General features: G+C 39.7%; 1 protein-coding gene across 1 annotated transcript in view; it reads left to right on the top strand.

Annotated features, from left to right (window-relative positions):
- RGS20 (regulator of G protein signaling 20) overlaps positions 1-26,710 on the top strand; it is a 46,698-nt gene extending 19,988 nt beyond the window's left edge. Inside the window, 4 exon segments of the mRNA XM_054708383.1 lie at positions 15,358-15,506; positions 20,198-20,281; positions 22,988-23,222; positions 25,700-26,710. Coding sequence (XP_054564358.1) covers positions 15,358-15,506; positions 20,198-20,281; positions 22,988-23,222; positions 25,700-25,888 — 657 coding nt within the window. The 3' untranslated portion in view covers positions 25,889-26,710.

A 26,710-nucleotide genomic window follows, 5' to 3' on the forward strand; every position in this document is an offset into this window, starting at 1 on the left:
GATAATTAATGGTAAGAAGTTATTATCCTTGGAACCTAGACTACTGTTTAAAGGTACATGTATATTTTTCTCTGTTTACCTTCTGATGACCCCAAGAGAATCCCCGATGTGTGGACTTTAACATATGCCTTTTTGTGTTTCTACAACTATCCATTTCCAGTGATAACTAGATAGTAATTTATATATCTTCTGCTCTGTATAAAGGCATAGATACTTCTTTGCATTTAATGGAGGCTATACGTAAAGAGTTTTGTTCTTCCTGACAATGTAATTCCTGGAACATTCAGATCATTGGGACTGTTTAATAAATTAGAGTATTCATAAAACTGATAGAAGTTTCTACATAAGTTTGCTAAATTTCAGTGAGGAGCTAGAGGTATTTTTTATTCTGGATTGCTTTTAACTTTGTTTATTGGAGTTTTAACTTATAGTAAAGTATACAGATTAATAAACTTTACATAAGTAAACCCTTATGTAACCATCAGGATTTCTCAACCTCAGATTTATTGACATTTTTGGATTGAATATCTCCTTGTTGTGGGGACTGTCCTGTGCACTGTAGGATGTTTAGCAGAATCCCTATCTTCTACCCACTAGATGCCAGTAGCACCCCTCCCTGGATGTGACAACCAAAAATGTCTCCAGACTGCCATATGTTCCCCAAGGGTTGGGAGGGGGCACAGGATCACTCACCACTGCTCTAGAACCAGATACAGGATATTTTTGAGTTGTTTCCAGTGTGGGCTACTATGAATAATGCTAATATAAACAGTCTTATTCATGTCTTTTGATAAACATATGCCCTTATTTCTACTGGATTCCCAGGAGTGAAATTACTGAGTAACAGATTCAGTATATGTTTATCTTTATTAGATATAGTCAGTTTCTCAGACTGTTTTTATGCTCCTTGGAACCAAGATTACAAATATAATCTTCACATCCTCATCAGCATTTAGAATTGTCATTCCATTTAGTTTTGGTCATTCTCTTGTTTGTGTAGAGGTACATCGTTGTGGCTTTAATTTTTATTTCTAATGCTTACTAATGATGCTGAGCACCTTTTTTTTTTTTTGGCCATTTGTATATCTCCTATTATAAACTGCCTCTACATTTTTGGCCCATTTTTCCATTGTGTTGTCTGTCTTCTTATTGATTTATAAGAGTTCTTTATACATTTGGGATATAAGTGATTGTCCAAAATCTGTATGCATGTGTGTGTGTATATGTGTGCTGCAAATCCCAATCTGTGCCTTGCCTGTACACTCTCATTCCATTATCTTCTGGCTTCTGTAGTTTCTATAGAATGTCATGCTTCTCTGAAAGTAACATGTCTTTTTCGTCTGGCTGATTTAAATTTTTTCCCTTTGTTTATGGCTTGCCACAATTTGATTTAATTTTTTTCTCTTTGTTTTTGGCTTGCCACAATTTGAATATAATGTGGCTAGGTGTGGTTTTATATTTGAACTTCTTTCTACTCACTGAGTTTCTTATGTCTGTAGATTGATATCTTGCATCAGCTATGGAAATTTTTCATTCAATATCTCTTCAGATATTGCTTTTTACCTGTTTTCTCTCTTTTTTAAAAATATTTTTTATTGATTTCAGAGAAGAAGGGAGAGGAGGAGAGAGATGAAATATCAATGATGAGAGAGAATCATTGATCAGCTGCCTCCTGTACACCCCCTACTAGGGATTGAGCAGCAACCTAGGCATATGCCCTAACTGGGAATCAAACCATGATCTTCTAGTTCCTAGGTTGATGCTCAACCACTGAGCCACGCCAGTTGGGCTGTTTTCTCTCTCTCCTGCTTCTGAAACTCAAATTATATATATATATGTATTTATTAGACATTTTTCTTTTTTTCCTCATGTCTCTTATTTTATGTTCTGTTTTGTCCATTGTTTTGCTTCTCCTCTTTAATTTGAATATTTATCACATTTTTCTATCTCTTCATGCAGCTAGTAATTTTTATTGTATGAGGACATTAAATATACAGAGATTTTGTAGGTTTAGATGATGTCTTCTATCAGCACGGAATCTTCCTTGGAGGGATTTCCTCTGTGAGGATGAGGGGCTGATCACTTCACTCTTAACAGGTATTGAAATGGCTTGTATGGAGCTGGTTGCAGTTTTAGTAAGATTTAGGTAATCTCTGGTTATTTGCCATTTCTCATGTATTTTTTCCTGGGATTTAGAGCCTCACTGGTTTCTATCTCTTCAGTCTTGAAAGAATGAGAGGCTCAGTCCCACTTTTAAAAATTTTGAGCTTTGCTTTCTGCCCCCACCTTCCCCAGGTGGCTTCCATATCTGGTTAGTGTCTTGAGGAGGCCAGCCATGCATGTGAGAAAGACCTGTTACTCAAGGGGGACTTGTTCTCCCACATGAGACAATAGAGACTCTTTATGTCTTCAGCCCATGCCCAGAGTCAGCAATTGCCCTCAGGGATGAAAATACATAGTAACAGATTGACTGCTCACGTGTTTGTTTGTTTGTTTGTTGTTGTTTTTTTGTTTTTAGAGGAAGGGAGAGGAAGAGAAAGATAGAAACATCAATGATGAGAGAGAATAATTGACCAGCTGCCTCCTGCACACCCCCCACTGGGGATCGAGCAGCAACCCAGGCATATGCCCCAACCTGGAATCAAACTGTGATCTTCTGGTTCATAGGTCAACACTCAACCACTAAACCACGCCAGCCAGGCTGACTGCTCACTTTTGAAGAGCTCTCCCTCTCAGAAATTTCAGTTAATTTAATCCTTTTGCTTCCACAACTCTCTGATGTCTTTAGAAATGTGATTTTAATTATTTATCTTACTTTTTTAGTTGTTGTATGGTAACAGGGATGTGCCCTGACCTATCACCATTTTTTTAAAGATATTTTCTTGATTTAAATATCTTTTTCTTTTATTTTTGGATCACATTTTTATCTATCATAACATTTGTTTCCAATGCAATTCAGAAAATGAACATTAAATATTTTGCCATTTATAATTATAAAATGTAATATATGTTTTATGAGTTTCAAAATGTTAGTAGGAAACAAAGTATGTTCTAATCCTTGCAACTTTTTTTTTTTTAATATTTTATTGATTTTTTACAGAGAGGAAGAGAGAGGGATAGAGAGTTAGAAACATGGATCAGCTGCCTCTTGCACACCCCCTACTGGGGATGTGCCCGCAACAAAGGTACATGCCCTTGACCGGAATCGAACCTGGGACCCTTGAGTCCACAGGCCGACGCTCTATCCACTGAGCCAAACCGGTTTCGGCCCTTGCAACCCTTTATGTTTCAAAATGTGATGTAAGAAGCATGAGGATTGGAATGAAAGAGACCTTGGTTTGAATTTTGACTTACTAGTTTTGTGATGCTCTAGTTCTTAATATATACAACAGGGGTAATTACACTTACTATAAAGTAAGAAATATATAGCAGAGAATTCAAGAGAGTATTCAGTAAGTGGTACCTATTACCATTATTTTCCTAATATTGATCCATCATTATCAAAGGCCTCTGAACATGGATAACTTGATTTTAAACTTGATTTTAAGCACTTATATTTTTTTTTAAAATATATTTTATTGATTTTTTACAGAGAGGAAGAGAGAGGGATAGAGAGTTAGAAACATCGATGAGAGAGAAACATCGATCAGCTGCCTCTTGCACACCCCCTACTGGGGATGTGCCCGCAACCAAGGTACATGCCCTTGACCGGAATCGAACCCGGGACCCTTGAGTCCGCAGGCCGACGCTCTATCCACTGAGCCAAACCGGTTTCGGCAGCACTTATATTTTGATATACTCATATCTAGTATAAATTCTAAATTTTTTCATTCAAAAAAGTTCTGAAAAAAATTTTATAATATCAAAGGCCTATTCCTATGACTTAATATCTATGACAATATTTCTAAATAAGTGTATGAACTCATATTTTACAACATTTTTGTCTTCTCAATAAATAAATAAATAAATAAATAAGTAAAATTTAGTGGCAGAAAGAATTACATATAAAGTAGCCTGCTCTCAGTAAAATCCACATCTAATTACTTGGTATTTATATCTAGTAGGGTTTATTATAACAGGTTGGCAACAAGAAAACAACATTAAGTAATATTAACCGTACTCTCTGCAAAGAACAGTTGGTTGATCTTTGCAGAGGAAAGTCTGTGTTGGGGCTGCCATTTTAACATTATCTCCATGAATGATTTGAATATAATTAATTTTCACATTAAATTTTCTATTACTGAGCTGCTCTTTTATTTTGACTTCTGCATTTGTTTCTTTTAAAAAAGACCACATTATCATATTGAAACAGATTTGCCTCTAAATATAAGGTGAAAATAGTGTTGGAGGCAGTTTGGTGCTTTGGAGTGCACAGGCCTCTCCAGACCTGGGCACGTAGGACAGCACTGCATGTCTACGTCCCTGAGGCTGCAGACAGGCCTCCGTCTCTGCTTCTTTAGTGCCATGAGTCAGCTCCACTGGTCTAACCTCCATATTCTTGGAAGACTACCTCCTTACAGTCTGTGGGCAGATTTAAGGCAAAGCACAAGAATTATGAGATCTAGTTATGCAACAACCTGGAATTGATCAAATTCTCAGGAGAGCTAACTTTTTGCTAAAGAAATTAAGTCACTTCTGGCCTTTTAAATGACCTGTTAGGCTGTGCTGCCCTGTTGGTAAAATGAAATACTTATTAATAAAAACATCTGAACATCTAACCATATAGTGTCAAATAAATTTAAGTAAAAGGGAGGTGAATGAAAGGGTATGAAACAGGTAAAACTATGCAAAATCTAATAAAGTGAAAAACTCACCTTGTAAAACAACTGTCATAAACTAAACAAAAAGCTCTATTTCTTTTCCCTACCTCTTGTGATATGTTTGTAATCATGAAGGTGTTAAAATTATAATACTAATTTAGATAGAGCATATATATGTCAAAATATATCAAGTTTATTCTGAGAATCAGGAGACTACATATAGATTATATTTTAATTGAAACTGGTCCTCTATGAGCCATTTTATGTATCCCTGAGAATGGAAGTTTTAATCCCAGATCTTTGTATCTAACTGCCTTTTGTTGTCTCACACAAAAAAGGAGAGAACCCTAGCTGGTTTTGCTCGGTGGATAGAGCATCGGCCTTCTGACCGAAAGGTCAAGGGATTGATTCCAGTCAAGGGCGTGTACCACGGTTGCAGGCTCAATCCACCAGCCCAGTCGGGGGCGCGTATCCATGTGTTTCTTACATCCATGTCTCTCTCTGTCTCTCCCTTCCCTTCCACTCTCTTTAAAAATCAATGGGGAAAAATATCCTTGGGTGAGGATTAATGAGAGAGAGAGAGAGAGAGAGAGAGAGAGAGAGAGAGAGAGAGATAGCAATTATCAAATAGCTATAATTCCCTATAGATAGTCCAAAATGTAAAACCATTAAGCATGTCAATTCTTTGAAAAAATTTTTAATTTTAGTTCTGTTTGTTCAACATATCTAGCTATTTAATACTTCATGCTGAGGAGGATGGGGTCTTAAAATTTAGTAGATATTTTGGCACAAATTGTAGAAAACCAAAACCTTGAGGAACAACAATTCTCTCTCACACACCCTAGAAACAAGCAGACAAGAACATCCGATCAGCTTAGCCCCCAGAGGACTGTCTTGGGAACACTCAGGCAGTGTGGAAGCAAGGCGAGGCGCTGGAGTTTTTATTAGTCCATTTTAATTAGCAGCAGCCCTGCTGGGAAAAGGACTGCAGAGACATTCCCCCTGATGGGCATCCAAAAATAACCCCAATCTGTCTAGTCACGGCCTGTGCACAGCTGTGGTGTTAAGAGCAAGGGTGGTGGATGGATCCCAGCCTGGGTAGGTTCAAGTCTCTTGGGGGACATACTTTGAGACATTGGGCACATCACACAACCTCTCTGATGTAGATAAAATGGGATCTTGAAATCTGCTCCACAGAATAATGTCACAAGTTAAATGTGAGTAAGGTGTGAGTACTACTACGTTTGCCCATGTAGACAAAGGGGAAACTGAGCATTAATTGAAAAACTGTGGAGAAAGAAGGCTCTGGTAAAAAGTAAATGTTAAGGAAAAAAAAAAAAAGGAAATGTTATTCTGGTGTCATGGATTGCCATTGAAGGCCACAGTGGACTAACAGAATCTGGGTTCTATTTTAAATCGCTAATAATTTTAGTTTGTGGGACATATGGTCTCTGTTGCAACTGCTCAACATTACCACTATCGCGGAAAATTGGTGGGGGGTACAGCAGAAGGGGATGGATTGGGGGCTCATTGTAGCAGCCCAGGCAAGGTATCAAACTGAGCCGGAGGGGCAGTGGAGTTGGAGAAAAGTGAGCAGGCACGACAGTTGTCCACTCTGGAGATCTGACAAGCTTGCTAATGAGTAAGATGCAGAGAGAGGAATCAGAGTGACTCCTAGGATGTGGGCACTGTGTATGGACTTGGAGAAGATGGGAGCAGAAACAGGGGGAAGAAGAGGAGACTCTAGAGTCTGTTTTAGACCCTAAGGTCTGAGATGTCCACGAGAGCTCCAATTGTGGCGGCAAGTAGGCGATTGGACTGATGTGTTTTGAAAGAAAGGGCTTGGCCTGGGCTAGAGGCAGAAATGTGAATTTGTTAGATTATTTACTTAGGACATGTAGCTTGCTACACGGTGGTATACTAAGTATTCATCAGGTATGGTGGGACATTCTTTAGTATAACCAATGGGGTATTACTACCACCCTAGAATGTGCATTTCCTTTACTAAAACTGTAAATAATCTACTAAAATGTTCTATATATTTATTACAGACATCAGCAAACTAAGGCGCATGAGCCAAATCCAGACCACTGCCTGTTTTTATATGGCCTGAGCACTAAGAATAGTTTTCACATTTTCAAACATTTTTATTTATTTATTTTATATATAGACACAGGGGTTTATTTTGAGGACTTGGCTCACACAATTGTGGAAACTTGGCAAGTCCCAAATCTTGATGAGGTAGGCAAGCCGGCTGGGGACTCAGGAAGAGCTGCAGTTTGAATCCAAAGGCAAGCCGTCTGCTGGCAGGATTCATCATTCTTGCCTGGAGTGTGTATGGGGGGGGGGTGGGGGGTGGGGGAATGAGAAACTCAGGAAGAGCCAAAGGAAGCCATACATAGGGCAAGGTCTGGGGGAGGGGCAAGGAGCTTCCATGCCATCTCTGGGGGCTCCATCCTCCCAGCACCTGGATGTGTTCACCAACACAGAAGCTCAAGTTTTATATTTTTAAATTGTTGGGTGGGAAATTTTAAAAAGAATAACATTTCATGATGCAGGATCATTTTACAAAACTAAAATTTCAGTGTCCATAAAGTTTCAGTGGAACCCAGTCACATGATGTCTGTGACGGCTTTTGCACTAGTAGAGGCAGAGTTGAGTAATTGCAACAGAGACCATATGGCCTGCGAAGGCTACTTACTCTCTAGTCTTTTCCAGAAAATCTTTTCCTACCTTTCAACTATAACCTCAATGTAAGTGTGGAGTTTTCCTAGGTTCTCATAGGGAGCAATCTATATGAAAGTAAGTATAAAGTTCAACCAATAACCATGTGATTCCTTAGGGAAATAGTGTACTCCCAAGAAAAAAAGACAAACCAATAATCTAATTAAAGACAATCTACTATGGGAGATAAAAATCCAAGTTAATTTTTTTCTTTTTTTCAAATATTACTTCCTTTATTATTATTTTTAAAATATATTTTTATTGATTTCAGAGAGAAAAGGAGAGAGGGAAGAGAGAGATAGAAACATCAGTGATGAGAGAGAATCATTGATCGACTGCCTCCTGCACTCCCCCCTACTGGGGATCGAGCCTGCAACTCGGACATGTGCCCTTGATTGGAATCGAACCCGGGGCCCTTCAGTTCCAGGCTGATGCTCTATCCACTGAGCCAAACTAGCCAGGGCTACTTCCTTTATTTTTAAAAAAATGTTTTTAACTTTAAAAATTTTACTCTTACCCTACCCACCCCCACCCCAACATGCTGCATGCTGCCATGCTGTGTACAATATGGGCTTACTACTATTCTAGTCACAGAGGGTTTTTCTTTTTTCTTTTTACTATAATGGTTTTATTAAATCTATTGGGATGACATTGGTTAATAGGATCATATAAGTTTCGAGTGTGGATTTCTGTTACAAGCTCTCAATATTGCACTGTGTGCCCACCACCCAAAGTCAAATCATCTTCCGTCACCATGTATTAGGCTCCCTTCATCCCCCACCTCCCTACCTCCTTCCCTCTGGCAACCACCACACTGCTGTTTGTGTCCACGAATTTCAGTCTTATCTCCCACATATGCGTGAAATCATGTGGTTCTTAGCTTATTCTGCCTGACTTGTTTGACTTAGCATAATATTCTCAAGGTCCAGCCATGTTGTCGCAAATGGCAGTATTTCATCTTTTCTTATAGCTGAGTAGTATTCCATTGTGTATATATACCACAACTTCCTTATCCAGTCCTGTATCAAAGGGCACCGTGAGCCTTTACCGGTTTGGCTCGGTGGATAGAGCGTCGGCCTGCAAACTCCAGGGTCCCAGGTTCAATTCCGGTCAAGGGCATGTACCTTGGTTGCGGGCACATCCCCAGTAGGGGGTGTGCAGGAGGCAGCTGATTTATGTTTCTCTCTCATCGTTGTTTCTAAGTCTCTCTCCCTCTCTCTCTGTAAAAAATCAATAAAATATATGTTTTTAAAAAGGGCACCTTGATTGTCTCCATGCCTTGGCCACTGTTTGATGCTGCAATGAACATAGGGGTGCATATATCTTTGTGGAAACAGGTTTTTGAGTTTTTTGTGTATATACCCAGGAGAGGAATTGCTGGGTCATATGGTAGCTCTATTCTCCGTTTTTTGAGGAATCTGTTTGCCATACCAACTATCTAATTTAAGGTTCCTTTGTTTTCTACCATTTCAACATCCAGTTTTTCCTACTAGCAGGCAAACTTAATGACAGTCGACAAACCCCCAAAATGCTGATGAAGAAGGGCCAGAAGGAAATCATATGCACAGAGGTTTTTTATGTAAGAGAGCTCAGATGCTAGAGGCTTTCAGGGATTCAGATTACAGCCTAAAAGCTTTGAATAGGATGGGAGCTTGCTATGTCATATCATTTATAACAGGATCATTATCATGGGATGAAAAATTCTAACTAATGATGACATAAGGCAACATTTGAGGAGCCAATGCTATTATCTATTAAGGAGGGATCATGGAGGATTTTCTATGGAGAAAAGTAGAATTTGTAAAAAAGGAAAAGAAAAAAAAAAAAAAGCAAGAGAGAGAGAGAGAGAGGGAAAATTTGCCCAGACAGACCTCTAAGGACTAGAGAAGGCTAGTTAGTTACTTATGAACACATTGTACATTTTTATTATCCTTAATTTGCATAAACGTATTTCATGACCCATCTGCTGCAATTGGTGGAAAAGAAGTTCTTCAACCCGCAAATATCTTGTTCCCAACACAAACAGAATGGGTTAGTAGAGCCCCAGTAGATTGGACCAGAGTGGAAGGGGGCTTCGATTTGTGATCAAATAAGGATGGCTTGCCCATAGTTCCAGCTAATAATTTAGAGGTAATGATAGGAAGCATCATCACAGATGTCACTCATTAAAGACAGTTAATGTAAAAATGAATGTTTCATTTAAGAAGCATAACCTTATGATAAGCACACTTAAAAATATAATATCCATAGCCCTGGCTGGTGTGGCTCAGTTGGTTGGACACTGTCGGGTGCACTGAAAGGTTGCAGGTTGAATTCCCTGTCAGGGCACATGGCTGGGTTGTGGGCTCAATCCCCAGTAGGGAGCATGCAGGAGGCAGCCCATCAATATTCGGCTCTCACATCAGTGTTTCTCTCTCCCTCTCCTTCCTCTCTCTCTAAAAATCAATTTAAAAATGAAAGTATTTATAATATCCCTATAATAACTGCAATACCTTTGTGATGTCCAACCAAATTTACAATATTCCAGCATCATCTAATATTTAACTATATTAGTTTCCTAGGGATGCTATAACAAAATACCACAGACTGAGTGGCTTAAACAACAGAAATTTTATTTTCTCACAGTCTGGAAGCTAGAAGGTAAAGATCAAGGTGTCAGTAGGTTTGCTTCTTTTTGAGGCCTCTCTCCTTAGCTTACTAATAAGCTGTCTTCTCACTGTGTCCTCACATGGCCTGCCTTCTGTGCATGTATATCCCTGATGTCTTTGTGAATCCAAATTTCCAGTCAGATTGGATTATGACCCCACCCTTATGGCCTTATTTTAACTTAGTCACCTATTGAAAGATCCTATCCAACTATGGTCACATCCCAAAGTTTGGGGGTTAGGACTTCAACATATGAATTGGGTGGGACACCGTTTACTCCATCACATTAACCATATCACACTCTTTCTTTGTAGTCTCTTTATATCACTGCTTCTTCCACTTTGCATCTTCTTTTTCCATGCACTAACTTGTGAAAAGAAACCGGATCCATTGCCCTGGGGATTGTCCTACATGCTGAATTCATTTGCTTCTTCCTCTTGAAGCTAACTTGTTCCTCGATTCCCTAAGTTCCTGCAAACTAGCTGTTAGATTCAAAGGCTCGAATGGGCTTAGGTTCAGTGACTCGACCAGACCACCTCATGGGTGGCACGTGCACTTCCTACTCCATCCCATGAGAGGGACACCATGTCTGCACGACCACCCCACTTTTACTTTTGCTGAGAACATTACTTTGTAAAGGCTGTTCTGAACATCGGATAGGTCACTTCATTTCCAACGTGGTTGCTAGGTACAAGGTCTGTTTGAGCACATGCTGCAGAGGTAACAGGTGTTCTTATACCGGAGCCTCCGCTTGCCAAAAGATGTTGACAGTATCCACTCCAGGCCAGCCCTTGAAGCCCCATCCCTCTTTATGGCTGATATATACTCCTCCTGATATACCCCTCCCCTTGCACCTCCTGCCTTGAAGCCCCATCCCTCTTTATGGCTGATATATACTCCTGATATACCCCTCCCCTTGCACCTCCCGCCTCCCTCTAGCTGCAGCGTCCCTGACTGACCTGAAGAGCAGCGATGATGATGATGATGATGGTGGTGGTGGTGGTGGTGATGATGATATTGCATTTCCCCTCTGCATTGTTAATTTGGAGAATTGTTCTAGGTTGAGGAAACCGCCTAAATGCAAATGAGGCTATCAGATGCTCCCAGACCCATTGTCCTAGTATTGAAGCGTATTCAGAGTTCACCTAGAAATGTGGTGGTGATTAGGGGAGCACAGCAGGGGCTTTATCCTTGCCTCCCTAGGGCGGATATGTTCCCTGGGTCACTTCAGAATCAAAGAGGAAACTGATTTAATTTTTAATGCTCTATTGCTTCCATCCTCACTTCAGGCACTTTCATAAAAGTGTGGATTTGTAGAGGATTTAATAAACTCCAAATTTCAGTTCACACTCGTAGGGTCACAGTGAAGCATGCATAATGCATGATACCCTCTAGGCTCTAGATTTATGTAGGTTTCAAAACTCTCCCATAGTTCCTTCCAGAACGTTACCCGTTTTCTAAGGATCAAAGGCAAGAACTGAGGCAGAGTGATGATATACTAGTAGAGACTTCCTTCATGACTCAAGGCCCGGGATGTTGACATGGACCCTGGAGAAAGGACAGGGATAAACATGAAAGACATCCTGGCAGATAGTCTACACATGGTTTGCCATGAGGAGGCAGTGGGAGGAACTGAGGGTAACTTCAGGCTTTCTTCGATGGCTGGATGGATATAACGCTGCTTCCCAAAATAGAAAAAGGGAGTGAATGGGTAGGCTTATTCAGGGAAATGGTAGTTCGATTTTAGAGATGAATTTTTCCATGTTGCAAATATTTTGTCCTGATTTTTTCCCCCCTATAATTTGTAACGATTGCTCAGAAATTCTTGCTTGAGAGCCTGTTCCAAGCTGTGAAACAGGAAAAAGCTGGCAGGACGTCTCATGCAAACCGTTAATGACTGCCTGACACATTTTTAGCGATTTGGAGATTCACTAAAGCAGCACCACAGACAAGATTGTAGTACTTTCAGAGGTGCCCCTGGGCTAAGTTGTCCTTGGGAATTCACACATCTGCCATAACCTTGAGAAATCCCCATGGTCTTCTGGCCTAAGGAAATCCCCTGATAAAGATTTCCAGCAGTAGTTGCAAAATGCACCCGAATGTTGATTGGTATTAAGAAAGAACAAGTCAAAACATGCAGAACTTATTAATTTCCTTAAGGTCAGACTCTTTCCTTACTCCTAATATTTCCCAAAGGCACTTGTAAAAAATTGGGTTACAAATTACAGATTATAGGGGGGAAACAGGACAAAATGTTTGCAACATGGAAAAATTCATGTCTAAAATCAAACTATCATTTCCCTGAAAAAGCCTACCCATTCACTCCCTTTTGCTATTTTGCAAAATGTTCATTTAGTAACAGCAGAAGAGAAGAGAAAGACATTACTATTATAGTTTTAAATCTTTGTTCGCTTACGTTACAAACTTGGCAACAGCTATATAAACAAAAGAGTAAAGATTTCCATTCAAAGTCCCTTTAAAACAGATGGTAACATACTTAAGTAGTTTTTAAAGGGTAACGACATGTATGAGCATCCATCTGGAAGTAATTTTAATTCTAAAAAGCCCATTGTTATCATTAAGCTTTCAGTTGACTTCCCCTACTAGAACAATGAACTAGCTTTTTCTTAAAATAACCCCCAAATTATTCAGACAATAAAACCCCAAAACAGAAGTTTTTGAAAACTCAGAATTTTGCTCAGGGCCTCTTTGGAGATTGTGCGGCTTGGCCCTGCCTCTCTGTGTCCTCAAGGAGGTGAAACCAGCCCTAACCACTTTGGCTCAGTGGATAGAGCATCAGCCTTCGGACTGAAAGGTCCCAGGTTCGATTCTGGTCAAGGGGGCATGTACCTTGGTTTCGGGCACATCCCCAGTAGGGGGCATGCAGGAGGCAGCTGATTGATGTTTCTCTCTCATCGATGTTTCTAACTCTCTCTCCCTCTCCCTTCCTCTCTGTAAAAAATTAATAAAATATTAAAAAAAAAAAAGGAGGTGAAACCAGGTCTGTCTGTGTCCCATTGAAATGCTGCCAACGACCTTGTGAGAAGGTGATGTCCAGAGGAGCCCAAAGATTCTCCCCTGAGGCAGCAAAGGGGGTCTGTCTCCCAGCTGTGAGTTCCTGCCTCCACCTTTAGCCAAGTGAGCTGCACCAGCTCAAGGGTCCTAGACTGCTCGGAGGCTGGGCTCTTTGGACAGGTGTTGTAAGTGTTGTTCTGGCTGTGGGTGAAGGGACAGTAAAACACTCTGACAGGCCCTCTTGCTGTCCTTGAACTTACATCTCAGTATAATTAAAAGAGCTAATCCAGAGGAGTCACCCCTGATTTGGCAGGTACTAAAACAGATGACATTTGTCATAAATAAATCTATAAATTCGATGTGTCCTAGTCAAAATCCCAAAGTAGTATTTTTTGGACCTTGACAAACTGATTCCAAAATTCAAATGGAAGAAAAACTAGACAAGGACAGACAAAGCCAATTTTTTTTTTCTAATTCATGAAAGGAACTCTACTTACCTAATATAAAAATATATAATCAAACTATAATAATTAAAACAAAGTCCAATAGCATATTAGAATAGGTTATACTAGGAAGAAATAAACCCAATGCTGGACTAGAAAAACAAACCCAGTCCGGCCAATGTGGCTTAGTGGTTGAGCGTTAATCTATGAACCAGGAGGTCACAGTTCAATTCCTGGTCAGTGCACATGCCCTGGCTGCAAGCTTGATCCCCAGTGTGGGGCATGAAGGAGGCAGCCAATCAATGATTCTCTCTCATCATTGATGCTTCTATTTCTCTCTCTCCCCTTCCCTTTCCCTTCTTCTCTGAAATCAATAAAAATATTTTTTTTAAAGAGGAAACATCCAGATTTTAATTTCACAGTCCTATTTGAGGTTATTTAATGTAGATTTGATATTTTTTCTGCCTTTACTTCACTGACAATTCAACGATAATATCAAAAGTAAAAATGGACTCAGCAATTTCTTGTTTCTTACACTACTTTTATGCTTCTCTCTTTCAATCATCCTTGTAGTCCTCAGAGAAAGGAGAGGGGCTGAATGGCACAGACCGTTTCCAGTGGCTTAATCTCCAGTGAGGTAGGCCAGTGTGACGGTCCCTGCAGATGGCAGGACAGGCCGGAATAGGCCACAGACCACAGTCCTGCCTCTCTTCCTGAGAATAACTGAGCAACACTACCTATCAGGCGGGTTCTAAGTGCTTTGCACTACCGAGTTGGGTAACTTCTTCAATGTTTCGCAGCTGGTGAAGATTGGAATATCTGTGGGCCTCAGAACCAGGCAGCTTCCCCAGGACTTCCATCCTCCACCATCTTTATTTAAATTATTATTATAGTTGACATACAATATTATATTAGTTTCAGGTATACAACATAGTAATTTGACATTTACATAGCATACAAAGTCATCATCACGTTGTCCAGTAACCTTCTGTCACCACTGTACAAAGTTATTACAATAGCCCCACTAGAATGGCTCAGTGGTTGAGTACCCACCTATGAATCAGGAGGTCACAGTTCGATTCCCAGTCATAGCACATGCCTGGGTTGTGGTCAATGCATGTCATAGCGACCAGTTGTTCTGCCGTTCGGTCGATTTGCATATTAGCCCTTTATTATATAGGATTATTGACTATATTCCCTGGGCTGTACTTTATATCTCTGTGACTTATTTTATTTATTTATTTATTTATTTATTTATTTATTGACTTATTTTATAACTAAGTGCAGCTACCCCCGCCATGCTCCTCTCCTAAGGGTTCCTCAGCCTGCTGTGTTACTGTGCCTGACATTTTTGGTGTGGCTTCCTCCCATATCCGTGCTCTGGCCTTGTGGGAAACTGTAATTCAACTGCTCCCCATCTGTTCAACCCAACGGGAATTCTGGAGCTGGGAAATGACCCTATTGTCACTTTACTGCATGTCTTCAATGTATGTGATGCCAGTGTCTCCTTTACTCCACTGTGAGTGCCTCGGTGCAGGGACCCTCCATTCATGATTTCATTCCTAAAATATATTACAGTGTATGGCAGATGCTAGACATTAAATGAACGTTTGATAAATTAATTCTGAGCACCATATTTTACCAGATTTAGTGGAAATGACCTGGATATAGTCACATTGCATTTTCTCAGTGATCCAAACAACTGAACCTCCAAGTTCAAGTTGTGGTCACTCTGCCCACCCAAACCAATTTTCCTTTTATTGTTGCAGCTGATGGGCTCAGAACGGAGGGAGATGCAGAAGCGACAGATGTCTGCAGCCCAGGAGACATCAGACTCCCTCCCGAACCAGCACGGAGTGGGGAACCGAGGATCCAATGCTTGTTGCTTCTGCTGGTGCTGCTGTTGTAGCTGTTCATGGTGAGGTTTGGGGCTGTGTAGTTAATGTGCTCCTGGTTGAGAAATGCTGCCTCTGTGCCAGCTTGTGATTAATTCGATAGTGTTTTTTAAACCACTGCTATATGTCTGACACCGATTTGGGTTCTGTGAAGGACAGCAACAAAATCGAGGAGGCTACATCCTAGCTCTTGAGGGACCTATATTCAAATTCCTGAAATCAAGCTGATGTTGTTAAAACACTAAAGAAGAACCTAAGGCAGTTGATAATTGGATATTAATATTTGGGCAGAAACAATGCCTAGATGATTAGAAAGGAGTGAACTCAAGGAACTCTACTTGGTAATAAAGGCTTTGAGGAGGAGCCAGAATTTAAGATGGGTCTTAAAGGTTAGGGCTATGAAGTACAAAGAGTCTAGATTTTTATCCTCTGCTGCTTTTACCTTATTAATTTTTTCGTTTTTTAATAAAGTGTCAAAATATAGGCTAACTTACTGGGAGAAGAAAAAAACACAATCATTGCTTTAAGACAGGTATACAATTTGAAAATAAAACACCTTTGTCCATTTCAGCAAATCAGTTAAAAGTCTAGAGAAATGTATATGACTTATACCTAGAAATTATAGGAACATTAGATTGCATTTCTAAAATATTGGTTTAAAAAGTGCTTAGTGCCAGCTAACTGTGTACATAACTTTAGGCAATTCAATCATCATAAATTTATGTAGGCTTGACTACAAGTTGAACCAAGAGCTCACTATCCAGTGAAGAAGAAAAATTAATATAGGGACTGATCAAGAATAGTGACAGAATTGGGGGTAGGGTGAGGATTGAAGATGAAATGCCCAGAAAAGTGTGGTCTGCTCCACTTCACTTGGGCTAGTGTCCATTTCCATGAAGTTCCAATCTGGTGGATGAGATGCAGCAAATGACACTCCAAGGACTGATGGAATCATGATGCTGGGTGGTGTGTCCATTTGGGACACAGGCCAGACAGTAAGTGGGAATATGGAGAGACAGGACTGACAAGAGCTAAGTAATCTAACATTGAAGGCAAGACTTTATCCTCAAGTAGAATCTAGAGGACCAGCAGGAAACGAGGAGTGGCACACATTGGCACACCCTGTGACTGTCTAGGACACTCCCTAGGTGGGAAAAATACCCACCTAGGGAGGGTTATAATGCATTGAACAAAGAACGCAAATGAAGAACTTCAGGAGATAAATAAAAAAAGAATGACTAAAAGAAAACTTAGCAAATGAAATAAAACAGGAAATATAACTCACTTGTGCTTCTACTAACAAGGATCAGATATATGAAAGTTAAATATATACCCTCTAGCCCTGGCCGATGTGGCTCAGTTGGTTAAAGCATCATACTGTGCACTGAATATTAGAAGGTTAGATTCTCGGTCAGGGCACATACCCAGGTTGCAGGTTCGATCCCACTCTGGGTGCATATGGAAGGTAACTGATCAATGTTTCTCTCTCTCTCCCTCTCTCTTCCTTTCTCTCTCTAGAATCAATGAAAAACATTCCTTGGGTGAAAATAAAGCAAAACAAACAACAACAAAAAAAACGCTCTAAATATAAGACCCTACCCTAGAAAAACCACACACGTGCAAAAGGAGACGAGTATGAAAGGAGTCATTGTAGCATTAATCTGACTGAGAAAATTGAAAATGTCTCTAAAGTTTATGAACAGGAGCATATATTGTGGTATAGTTAAACAATGCAATACCGCACAGCATTTAAGTTCATGTGCTAAAAATAAACAAACAAACAAATAAATAATAAACTCATGTGCTAGAGTGGGAAAAGGCAAATTGTAAAGCAGAGCATATTGCATAATAACATTTTTACAAAATTGAAACTCTTTGTGTATTTATGTTTATACTTATATATTTACTAGAAGCCCGATGCATGAAGATTCTTGCTAGAATGGGCTTTCCTTTCCCTGGCTGCCAACACCGCCTTTCCACTCCGGCCCAGCCCCTTTCTGCTCAGGCCCCGGAGCCACCTCTTTCTGCTCTGGGAGCCACCTCTTTCCGCTCCAGCCCCTCTTTCCCACGCTGCCAGAGGCCCTGAGAGACCGGGGGTGGGGCAGAATGCCTGAGTCGTCACCATGATGACGACACAAGCATCCTGCCCCCCGCCACTCAGCGGCTGAATATGCAAATTAACCATCATCTTTGTTGGGTTAATTTGCATATCACTCCTGATTGGCTGGTGGTGTAGCGAAGGTATGGTCAATTTGCATGTTTGTCTATTATTAGGTAAGATACATTTGTATATAGAGAGACTAACATAACTATGTATGGTAATGATCAACAACAAATTAAGATGATATTTATCTCTGGCTTAGACAGAGGGGAAATGGATGGAAAAAGTATACAGCCAGAGATTTATCCATGTTGATAACACATAGTAAAGTCAATTATTAAGAAGAGGTAAATGGCAATATGTTCTCTAAGCCTTTGTATTATCTTTCTCAAAATTTTGCTTTATGGCCTTCTGGCATCTCATTTTATAAAAGAAGTCATGCAGACTGCTGATCTCTTGGCAATAAACTAATTTTTGCCTTTCTAGAAAATTGAAGATTTTTTTTTTCCGTTTTATAATTCAAAAATTTACCAAAATGTATCTAACCACAGGTCTTCTTTTACTGAATAGTGAGCAACTATTTTGGCTTCTATCAATGTTTTTTTATTTTACTGCAGCAATAATAATTTAACTCTGGTTTTAAAATTTGACACAAAACATATTCTTCAGCTTTAAAAAAAAATACATTGTCTCCTTAGATATTTCTACTTTTTAAAAAATGAGACATGGAAAAATGTCAAAGCTTAAATAAATATTGCTTATTTAGTTCACAACATCCTTCACTTTCTCTTTGCTTTTTCATACCTACTGTGCAGTAATGTTTTCTGCTTACAAAAAAAGCCTCGGCAGTCAATCAGTATTAGTTCTCCCGCAGAGAGAATACCACCCAGATGCCTCTCAAGTTTGTTTTTGTTTTGTTTTAAGGAACCATTATTTAGTGACAGTTTTAGCTCTGGCATCATGAAAGCAACAAGTTGGAAGAGTTTCTAATGACTTTGCATTTAAAGAAAAATAGAGCAACACACACACAATCACTGAAAATTCTTAAGCAGATGCGCTGAAAACAGACTGAAAGGCTTATGAAATGGTGCAAAGAGAGTTAAGGAAAGATGTAATAAAAGGAATAGAAAAGATAATACAGTAGTGATAGAAAGATAAAGTAAATTCAAAAGCAATGATAAAAACCCATTTTTATATTAATGGGAAACTAAAAGCATTCCTGCTAAAATCAAAAACAAGGTGAGGCCCGACTGGCATGGTTCAGTGGTTGAGCATCGACCTATGAACCAGGAGGTCACGGTTCAATTCCTGGTCAGAGCATATTCCCAGGTTGCAAGCTGGATCCCCAGTGTGGGGCATCCAGGAGGCAGCCAATCAATGACTCTCTCTCATTATTGATGTTTCTATCTTTCTCTCCCTCTTCCTTCCTCTCTGAAATCAATGAAAATATATTACCAAAAAAAAAACAAAAACACAAAAACCCAAAAACCCACAACAAAACAAAAACAATGTGAGAATGTCTATGATACCCCTACTCTTTAGCATTGTACTATAGATATCATTAGTCAATGACATTAGACAAGAGAAAATGACTGGAGGCCTAAAAACTGGAAAATAAGAAGTAACTCTCCCTCTTTGCAGATGATAAGAGAATATACCTGGAAACCCCAAGAGAATTATAGCTAAACTGACGCAAACACAAAAGCATTCAATAAAGCCCTGGCCGGTATGGCCCAGTTGGTTGGGCATTGTCCTGTGCACCTGGGTATGTGCCCTACCCGGGAATCGAACCTGCAACCCTTTGGTGCTTCATCCCACTGAGCCACACCAACCATGGCTGGCTGGGCCTCTTTTTAGGGTGATGAAAATGTTCTAAAATTAGATATTAGTGATAGTTGTACAACCTTGTGATTATGCTAAAAACCACTTAATTGCACACTTTAAACTTGTAGCTTTGTGATATATAAATGATGGTTCAATAAAGCTCTCAAGAAAGTAATAGCCTTCATATGTACAAATAATAACCAGTTAGGAGATGAGATAGAACTGAAAATTCCATTTACAATAATAACAAAAACACTTGGAATAAATTTACTAAAAGTTATGTACCAAATGTATAAAGGAAACTTAAACTCTCTTGAACAATACAATAGATTTTGATTTACTTTCCTGGTACGCTCTGATACTTTTGTATGTGTACCTATCAATATATAAAACCTCCATTTGACTGCAAACAAAGTCTGGAGAATATATACTTTTTTTCAAGGTTCAAGAAATGAAATAAATAAATAAAAATATTTGGAAAAAAGAGAAAAAGAAAAACATTCCTGATAATCTCACCTTTTTATTATTTCTTAATGGGCTTTTTTTTATGAAAAGAAATATGCAAGCTCTCTCTTGATTAGTGTAGACCACCATATTATAAATGTAATTTATTTTTGCTGATACTTTATTGTCATATGGTTTGCTTAAGAAAGCCAATCAGGGTCACTGTTTGAAGAAAAGAAAGAAGTTCCACTTGGTAATCTGGAGTTCTCTTTAGAATATCTGTTAAAAAGCTTTCTTTGGTCAAGAATGGTCTCAACTGACAGGTTAATGTCTTGTTTTGTGTAGTCTCACTGTTAGAAACCAAGAACAGGGGCCTGGGAGGGCTTCCCATGAACTCAGAAGAGACGACCTTCCAACCTGGGAAGAAAGGTAAGATCTCATGTGTGCAGCTCACTAAGTTGACAGAACTGCCTACCTTATTACTTTTTTTCGCTATATGTTTTAATGAACACATAGTTTCGGTAACTGCAATTTAGTAATACTAAGTCATAACTCAGCATCACATTTTCACTGCAGATTTCCTTTTAATTCATTGTGTGACAGGGAGAAAAATCAGTTCCATCATTAATCTAATACCTGCTAATCTCAAATATAAATGGATGCTTCTTGACAAAGCATATGACGTTACTTTATTTTTATTCGGTATGCTTTTTAAAAAACACTATAATAAAACATACACATTGGTTTTCAGGAAAGTTTTAAAAGTCCATCTTTTTCTTAACTATTAATTTATACTTCCATTAATGTATTATTTTTAAAATTTAAGAAAATGCTTTCCATAATGCCAGACATAAATTACTTTCCATAATGCCAGACTTTAATATTGTCTATTTTTCCACCTGTAGTATCAATTGATTTACTTTTACCTACATATTCTTATATATTTTCTTGGAATTTTGCCTATATAATTGCAAATACAAAACCAATATCCTAAAAGCACCGTTCAAATAGGTCTTGTATTAAATGTTTATTTTTGAGATTTATTTATTTTGAGAGAGAAAAGGGAAGTAGCCTAAAAGGTTGATTCAATATTTTTCTTCATTCTTTATCTTAGTTATTCCTACCCAGATTTTAAAAAGTCTGGGAAGCACATTAAAATCTTTCACAACTTATGAGTTTCTTAAAACAGCTTTTATCTTACATATTCCAGTATAATGTGTTCTCTACCAAAGCTTGAGGCTGGTACATCAGAAACCACAATGCCTACATCTAGTCCTGGCTATACCCCTCCTGCCAGTGGAACCTTGAGACCTTGGGCACTTGACTTAGCAGTCAAATTATGTCTCAGCTTCCTTATGTGTAAAATGGGGATGATAATAGTTTGTTAGTGCTAAGCCAAAGGGTTGTTGTGTATATCTGTCTCTGTTTGTAAGAACACCCCTCATAATGGAGTACATCTACAAGGATCCTATTTTCAAATAAGGTCACATTCAGAGATATCGAGGGTTAGGACTTCAACATGTCTTTTTTAGGGCACAAAATTCAACCCAATAACAACTACCTACAAAATAACACTGGATCCAGTTGGTTTCACAGATTAGTTCCACAAAACATTTCAGGAATTGATCATTCCAAGATTACACGAGTCTCGTCTAATTACCCAAATGTCTAAGAGGCCAGTGTACCAGTGAAACCAAAATCAGGTGAGGACAGTACAGAATGGAAAATTAGAGATGAATCCTGCCCAGGAACTCTGTGCTGGCCACATACAGCAGCACGGGGGAATCTTAGACACTTAGTGTTGGGTGGAAAAAGCAAGCTGCAGAAGACATTTTTATAAACTTAAAAGAAAAAAAAGCAACTAGCCCAGCCAGCATGGCTCAGTGGTTGACCTATGAACCAGGAGGTCACCTGTTCGATTCCCAGTCAGGGCACATGACCGGGTTATAGGCTCAATCCTCAGTGTGGGGCGTGCAGGAGGCAGCCGATCAATGATTCTCTCTCATCATTGATGTTTCCATCTCTCTCTCCCTCTCCCTTCCTCTTTGAAATCAATACAAATATATATTTTTTAAACTAAAAAATACATTGTTCTGGATACATACATACATAGAAACTAGGGGGATAGGGAATGGAAAAGAAATAATGAAGGTTATTGTTAAACAGACTGTGTTTTCTGACCTCAGTATAATGAAATGTAAGTAAAAATCAACTAGAACAGGGAAAACCCAAAATCAAGAATAGAGGTTCCCTCAGACCTGGGGAGCCCAGAGGACAGTGTGTGAGCGTAGTGTCAAGGTAAGCGTAGCTATCGGTGATGGCCTGGTTCTTAAGGTAAATGGTGAATTCATGGATGCTCGTTTTTCTTTTGTTTGTTTGTTTTTAAATATATTTTTATTGATTTCAGAGAGGAATGGAGAGGGATAGAGAGATAGAAACATCAATGATGAGAGAGAACCATGGGTCGGCTGCCTCCTGCACGCCCCACACTGGGGATCGAGCCCCACACTGGGGATCGAGCCAGCAACCCAGGCATGTGCCCTGACCAGGAAATCGAACCGTGACCTTCTGGTTCACAGGTCGACGCTCAACCCCCGAGCCACCCGGCCAGGCGTGGATGCTCGTTTCCGTTGTCAATCTTCATAACCTGCAGTTATATAACTCATATTCTTTTCTCCTCTTTAAAATTCTTTTGCGTGTTAAAACATACTAAATAGATACTGCCCCACTGCTATTCTGGAAGTCAGTGTGGTCAGAGCTGATTCAGGTCTGTCATGTGACTAGGGAGTTTTTGCTCAGATGATTATAGGATTTTTTCTTTTCCTCTATAATTTAAAAACTTTTCCAGGACGTGCTGAGACATAAACAAGTATGTGCTGAGCAGTTATTGTAGCAATTTGGCTTGCCAGCCTTTGGGCAGTAGCCATGCGATCCAGCTAAACAATGTGAAAGTATCAAACTCATGTGTTTTTGCTAAAGGCTTAAGGAAACAAAAACAGCTCTTTCCCTTCCTGAAAGGTCCAAAGTGCACATTTTCATTCTGAGAGAGGAAAAAGATAGGTTTCTAGTGATGAAATCCAGATGGACTACCAATAACAAGGCTCCCTTTTGCCCTTCCTTCTGGTCTCTGCAAAGCCCAACTCCTACTCTGGAAGAGGTCAGTGCCTGGGCGCAGTCCTTCGACAAGTTGATGCTCACCCCAGCAGGAAGGAACGCTTTCCGCGAATTCCTCCGGACAGAATTCAGTGAAGACAATATGCTTTTCTGGATGGCATGTGAGGAACTGAAAAAAGAAGCTAATAAAAGCATTATTGAGGAAAAGGCAAGGACAATATATGAAGACTACATTTCTATTCTTTCTCCTAAAGAGGTACGTACCTACCGAAAGGTTTTGTTCCAGGAGCCCATGGATAAAATGAACCCTTCCGTGTTTGGTCACCTGGCACAGTTACAGCTACTCCAAAACATAGGAAATGACTCTATCTCCTATCCATAGTGCAGTCACCCTTGAACAACCCTGCTTTGTTTTGTTTTTAATGAATCATATATATATGTGTGTATATATATATATATATGTGTATATATACATATATATATGTGTGTGTGTGTATGAGGCCCAGTGCGCAAAATTGGTGCACAGGTAGGGTCCCCAGGCCTGGCAGGCAATCAGGGCTGATCGGGGCCTTCCGGCTGCCGGCCGGCACCTTCCTTCCCTCAGCTGCCAGCTGCTGGCCAGGCCTTCCTTTGTTCCATGCCGCCCCCTGGTGGTCAGCACACGTCATAGCAGGTGGTGGAACTCCCAGGTGGTCAAACTCCTGAGGGGACAATTTGCATATTAGCCTTTTATTATATAGGAATTTATTGATTTCGGAGAGGAAGAGAGAGAGAGATAGAAACATCAATAATGAGAGAGAATCATCCATCAACTGCCTCTTGCACACCCCACACAGGGGATTGAGCCCACAACCCGGGCATATGCCCCGACCTGGAATGGAACCATGACCTTCTGGTTCATAGGTGGATGCTCAACCACTGAGCCACATTGGCTGGGCAACAACCCTGATTTTAAGTGTGCAGGTTTTTTCCTAATAAATACAGGAGAGTACTGTAAATACATTTTCTCTTCCCTGTCATTTAATAACATTTTCTTTTCTCTACCTTAATTTATTATAAGAATATCTATAATAATAAAAGCATAACATGCTAATTAGACCAGACAGCCAAATGACTTTCCAGATGTTCTTCCAGACCTTCTGGGTGAAGCCAGGGCTGCAAGGGCCGAGGCAAGCTACTACGGCTGTGAGGGCCGAGCCCCTTGCATGAATTTTGTGCATCAGGCCTCTAGTGGTATATAAAACACATAACATACAAAATATGTGCTAATCAACTATTTATGTTACCAATAAGCCTTCCAGTTAAGCTATTAGTAAAGTTTTGGGGAGTCAAAGGTTATACATGAATTTTCACCTGCATGGGGTTAGAGCCTCTACCCCTTGTGTTCAGTTCAAGGGTCAAGTGCAGGCGTCCTCAAACTACGGCCCGCGGGCCACATGTGGGTGTTTTTGCCATTTTGTTTTTTTACTTCAAAATAAGATATGCGCAGTGTGCATAGGAATTTGTTCATAGGTTTTTTTAAACTATAGTCCGGCCCTCCAACAGTCTGAGGGACAGTGAACTGGCCCCCCGTTTAAAAAGTTTGAGGACCCCTGGTCAAGTGTATTCTAATTCCTTTGACCATGGTCCCACAATGGGCTCCAAGTCTGGGAAAGATTTTTTCCATTTTTCTGGAGAAAGTATCCATAACTTTCATCAGATTTTCCAAAAAAGGTAGTCTATGCATTTTACTATTAATACTGTTTAAAAATAGTACCAGTATAAGCATTTCTTTAAATAAAATTATCCCTTTATTCTAATTCAAAATGTTTTTTATAGGTATCTTTATTTTTTAATTTTTATTGTTGAAAGTATTACAGATGTCCCCTGGTATCTTTATTTTATATGGTAGCATCACTAACATGATATTGATTCTTCCAAGGTTTCCCCCAGTGTCCTTTTTTAATATCAGAGAAATTATGAGTGAAATCAAGCAAGTTTTCATCTCTCAGAGTTTTTGTTCTTTCAATTCCAAAATCTAGGTTAGGTTGGTCTCGAAACTAAGTGCCTTGTAGCTCTAGTTATAAAATCATTATTTCCTAGTATGTGCTAAGAACATAAAGTTCATGAAACATTGCCTCTCCTGCCAGGGAACTCACAAATAAGGGGGCAGAGTGACTTGGAGCTCCCCAGCCCTACCCCCGCCAATGCCTCAGGGGCTGGTGCAGTGAGCCATCAACAGTGGGGTGGGACAGGAATGAGGGAGACATACTGGAAGAGGCATTAGATGGACCCAGAAGGGACCCAGAATCTGTTTAAGGAGCCTTCTAGGAGCTTTTGATGCCACTGAAATTTGAGAACCTCTGTTCATTGGTGTTCAGTTTCTCTTTGGCAGGCTCAATTTTTGGGTGACCTTGGTTGGTTTGGGATTTTTAAAAACCAGAACAAGCTATGGGAGCTGGGGATGGATTTCCAAAGAGAAACGTATCTAATACAACTCTTTTTTTTTTTTTTAATATATTTTATTGATTTTTTTACAGAGAGGAAGAGAGAGGGATAGAGAGTTAGAAACATCGATGAGAGAGAAACATCGACCAGCTGCCTCCTGCACACCCCCTACTGGGGACGTGCCCGCAACCAAGGTACATGCCCTTGACCGGAATCGAACCAGGGACCTTTGAGTCCGCAGGCCGACGCTCTATCCACTGAGCCAAACCGGTTTCGGCCTAATACAACTCTTGTTTCTGTTGACAGGTCAGCTTAGACTCCCGAGTCAGAGAAGTCATCAACAGGAACATGGTGGAGCCATCCCAACACATATTCGATGATGCACAACTTCAGATTTACACCTTAATGCACAGAGACTCGTATCCCCGGTTCATGAATTCTGCTGTCTATAAAGATTTGCTCCAGTCCTTATCTGAGAAATTTGATGAAACATAGGATGTTATCAACTATATTTATTGTTATTAAAATAATAAAGACTCATGGACTATGTCTAGTACAGGGAATTTAGAGGTAGCAGCCAGGGTCTTCTGCTGGACTAATACGGGGCTATTTTAATAACAGATGCTTCCTTCCACAGAAGGCTACATGTTCACAGTGTAAACTGCAGCCACCTTTAGTGCAACTTACGAAAAAATGGACATGGCTGTCTTAGAAAGATAGTATATTTACATTTACAATAACAGTGGCATGTTCTGAATGGCAAGGGATTCACTACAAGACTCCACCTCCTGGAGCATGGACACCCACGGGGCACCAGGACTGCTTCTGTTCTGCGAGAGTTCAGTACCTGATTACTCTCTTCCTGAAGAAAAGACACTCAGCTTTTCTCAACTACTCCTTCAGTCAAGCTCAGTTTTGGATATTTCACTTACCAGGGCCATTACAGGACCCAAATTCCCATTTCATGAAGATGTGACCACTTCTTGTAAAAAAATGGACTCCCCCTTAATCTGAGAATATATGTATGTAATACATATATGTGCGTGTGTATCATCTATCCATGGTTAACGTAAAGCACAGTGCTCTGAAGTGCATCAGTCTCAATGTTTGGTAAGAGAAGCAGTGCTTAGAAAATTATTTTGTTGAAAAGTTACCATTATTTTATCAGAATCTGCCAACCTAACAAATGAATTTTTAAGTTCACAAATTGGTCATGTTCCTAGCAAAACTTTCAAAGAAGCATATTTCCATTTTATTCTTGAAAGAAATACAGGCATTTTCACTCTAAAAAAATAAAGCACAAGAGTTTGACTTCAA

The sequence above is a fragment of the Eptesicus fuscus genome, chromosome 19 (assembly GCF_027574615.1).
Source record: "Eptesicus fuscus isolate TK198812 chromosome 19, DD_ASM_mEF_20220401, whole genome shotgun sequence".
Classification (NCBI taxonomy): domain Eukaryota; kingdom Metazoa; phylum Chordata; class Mammalia; order Chiroptera; family Vespertilionidae; genus Eptesicus; species Eptesicus fuscus.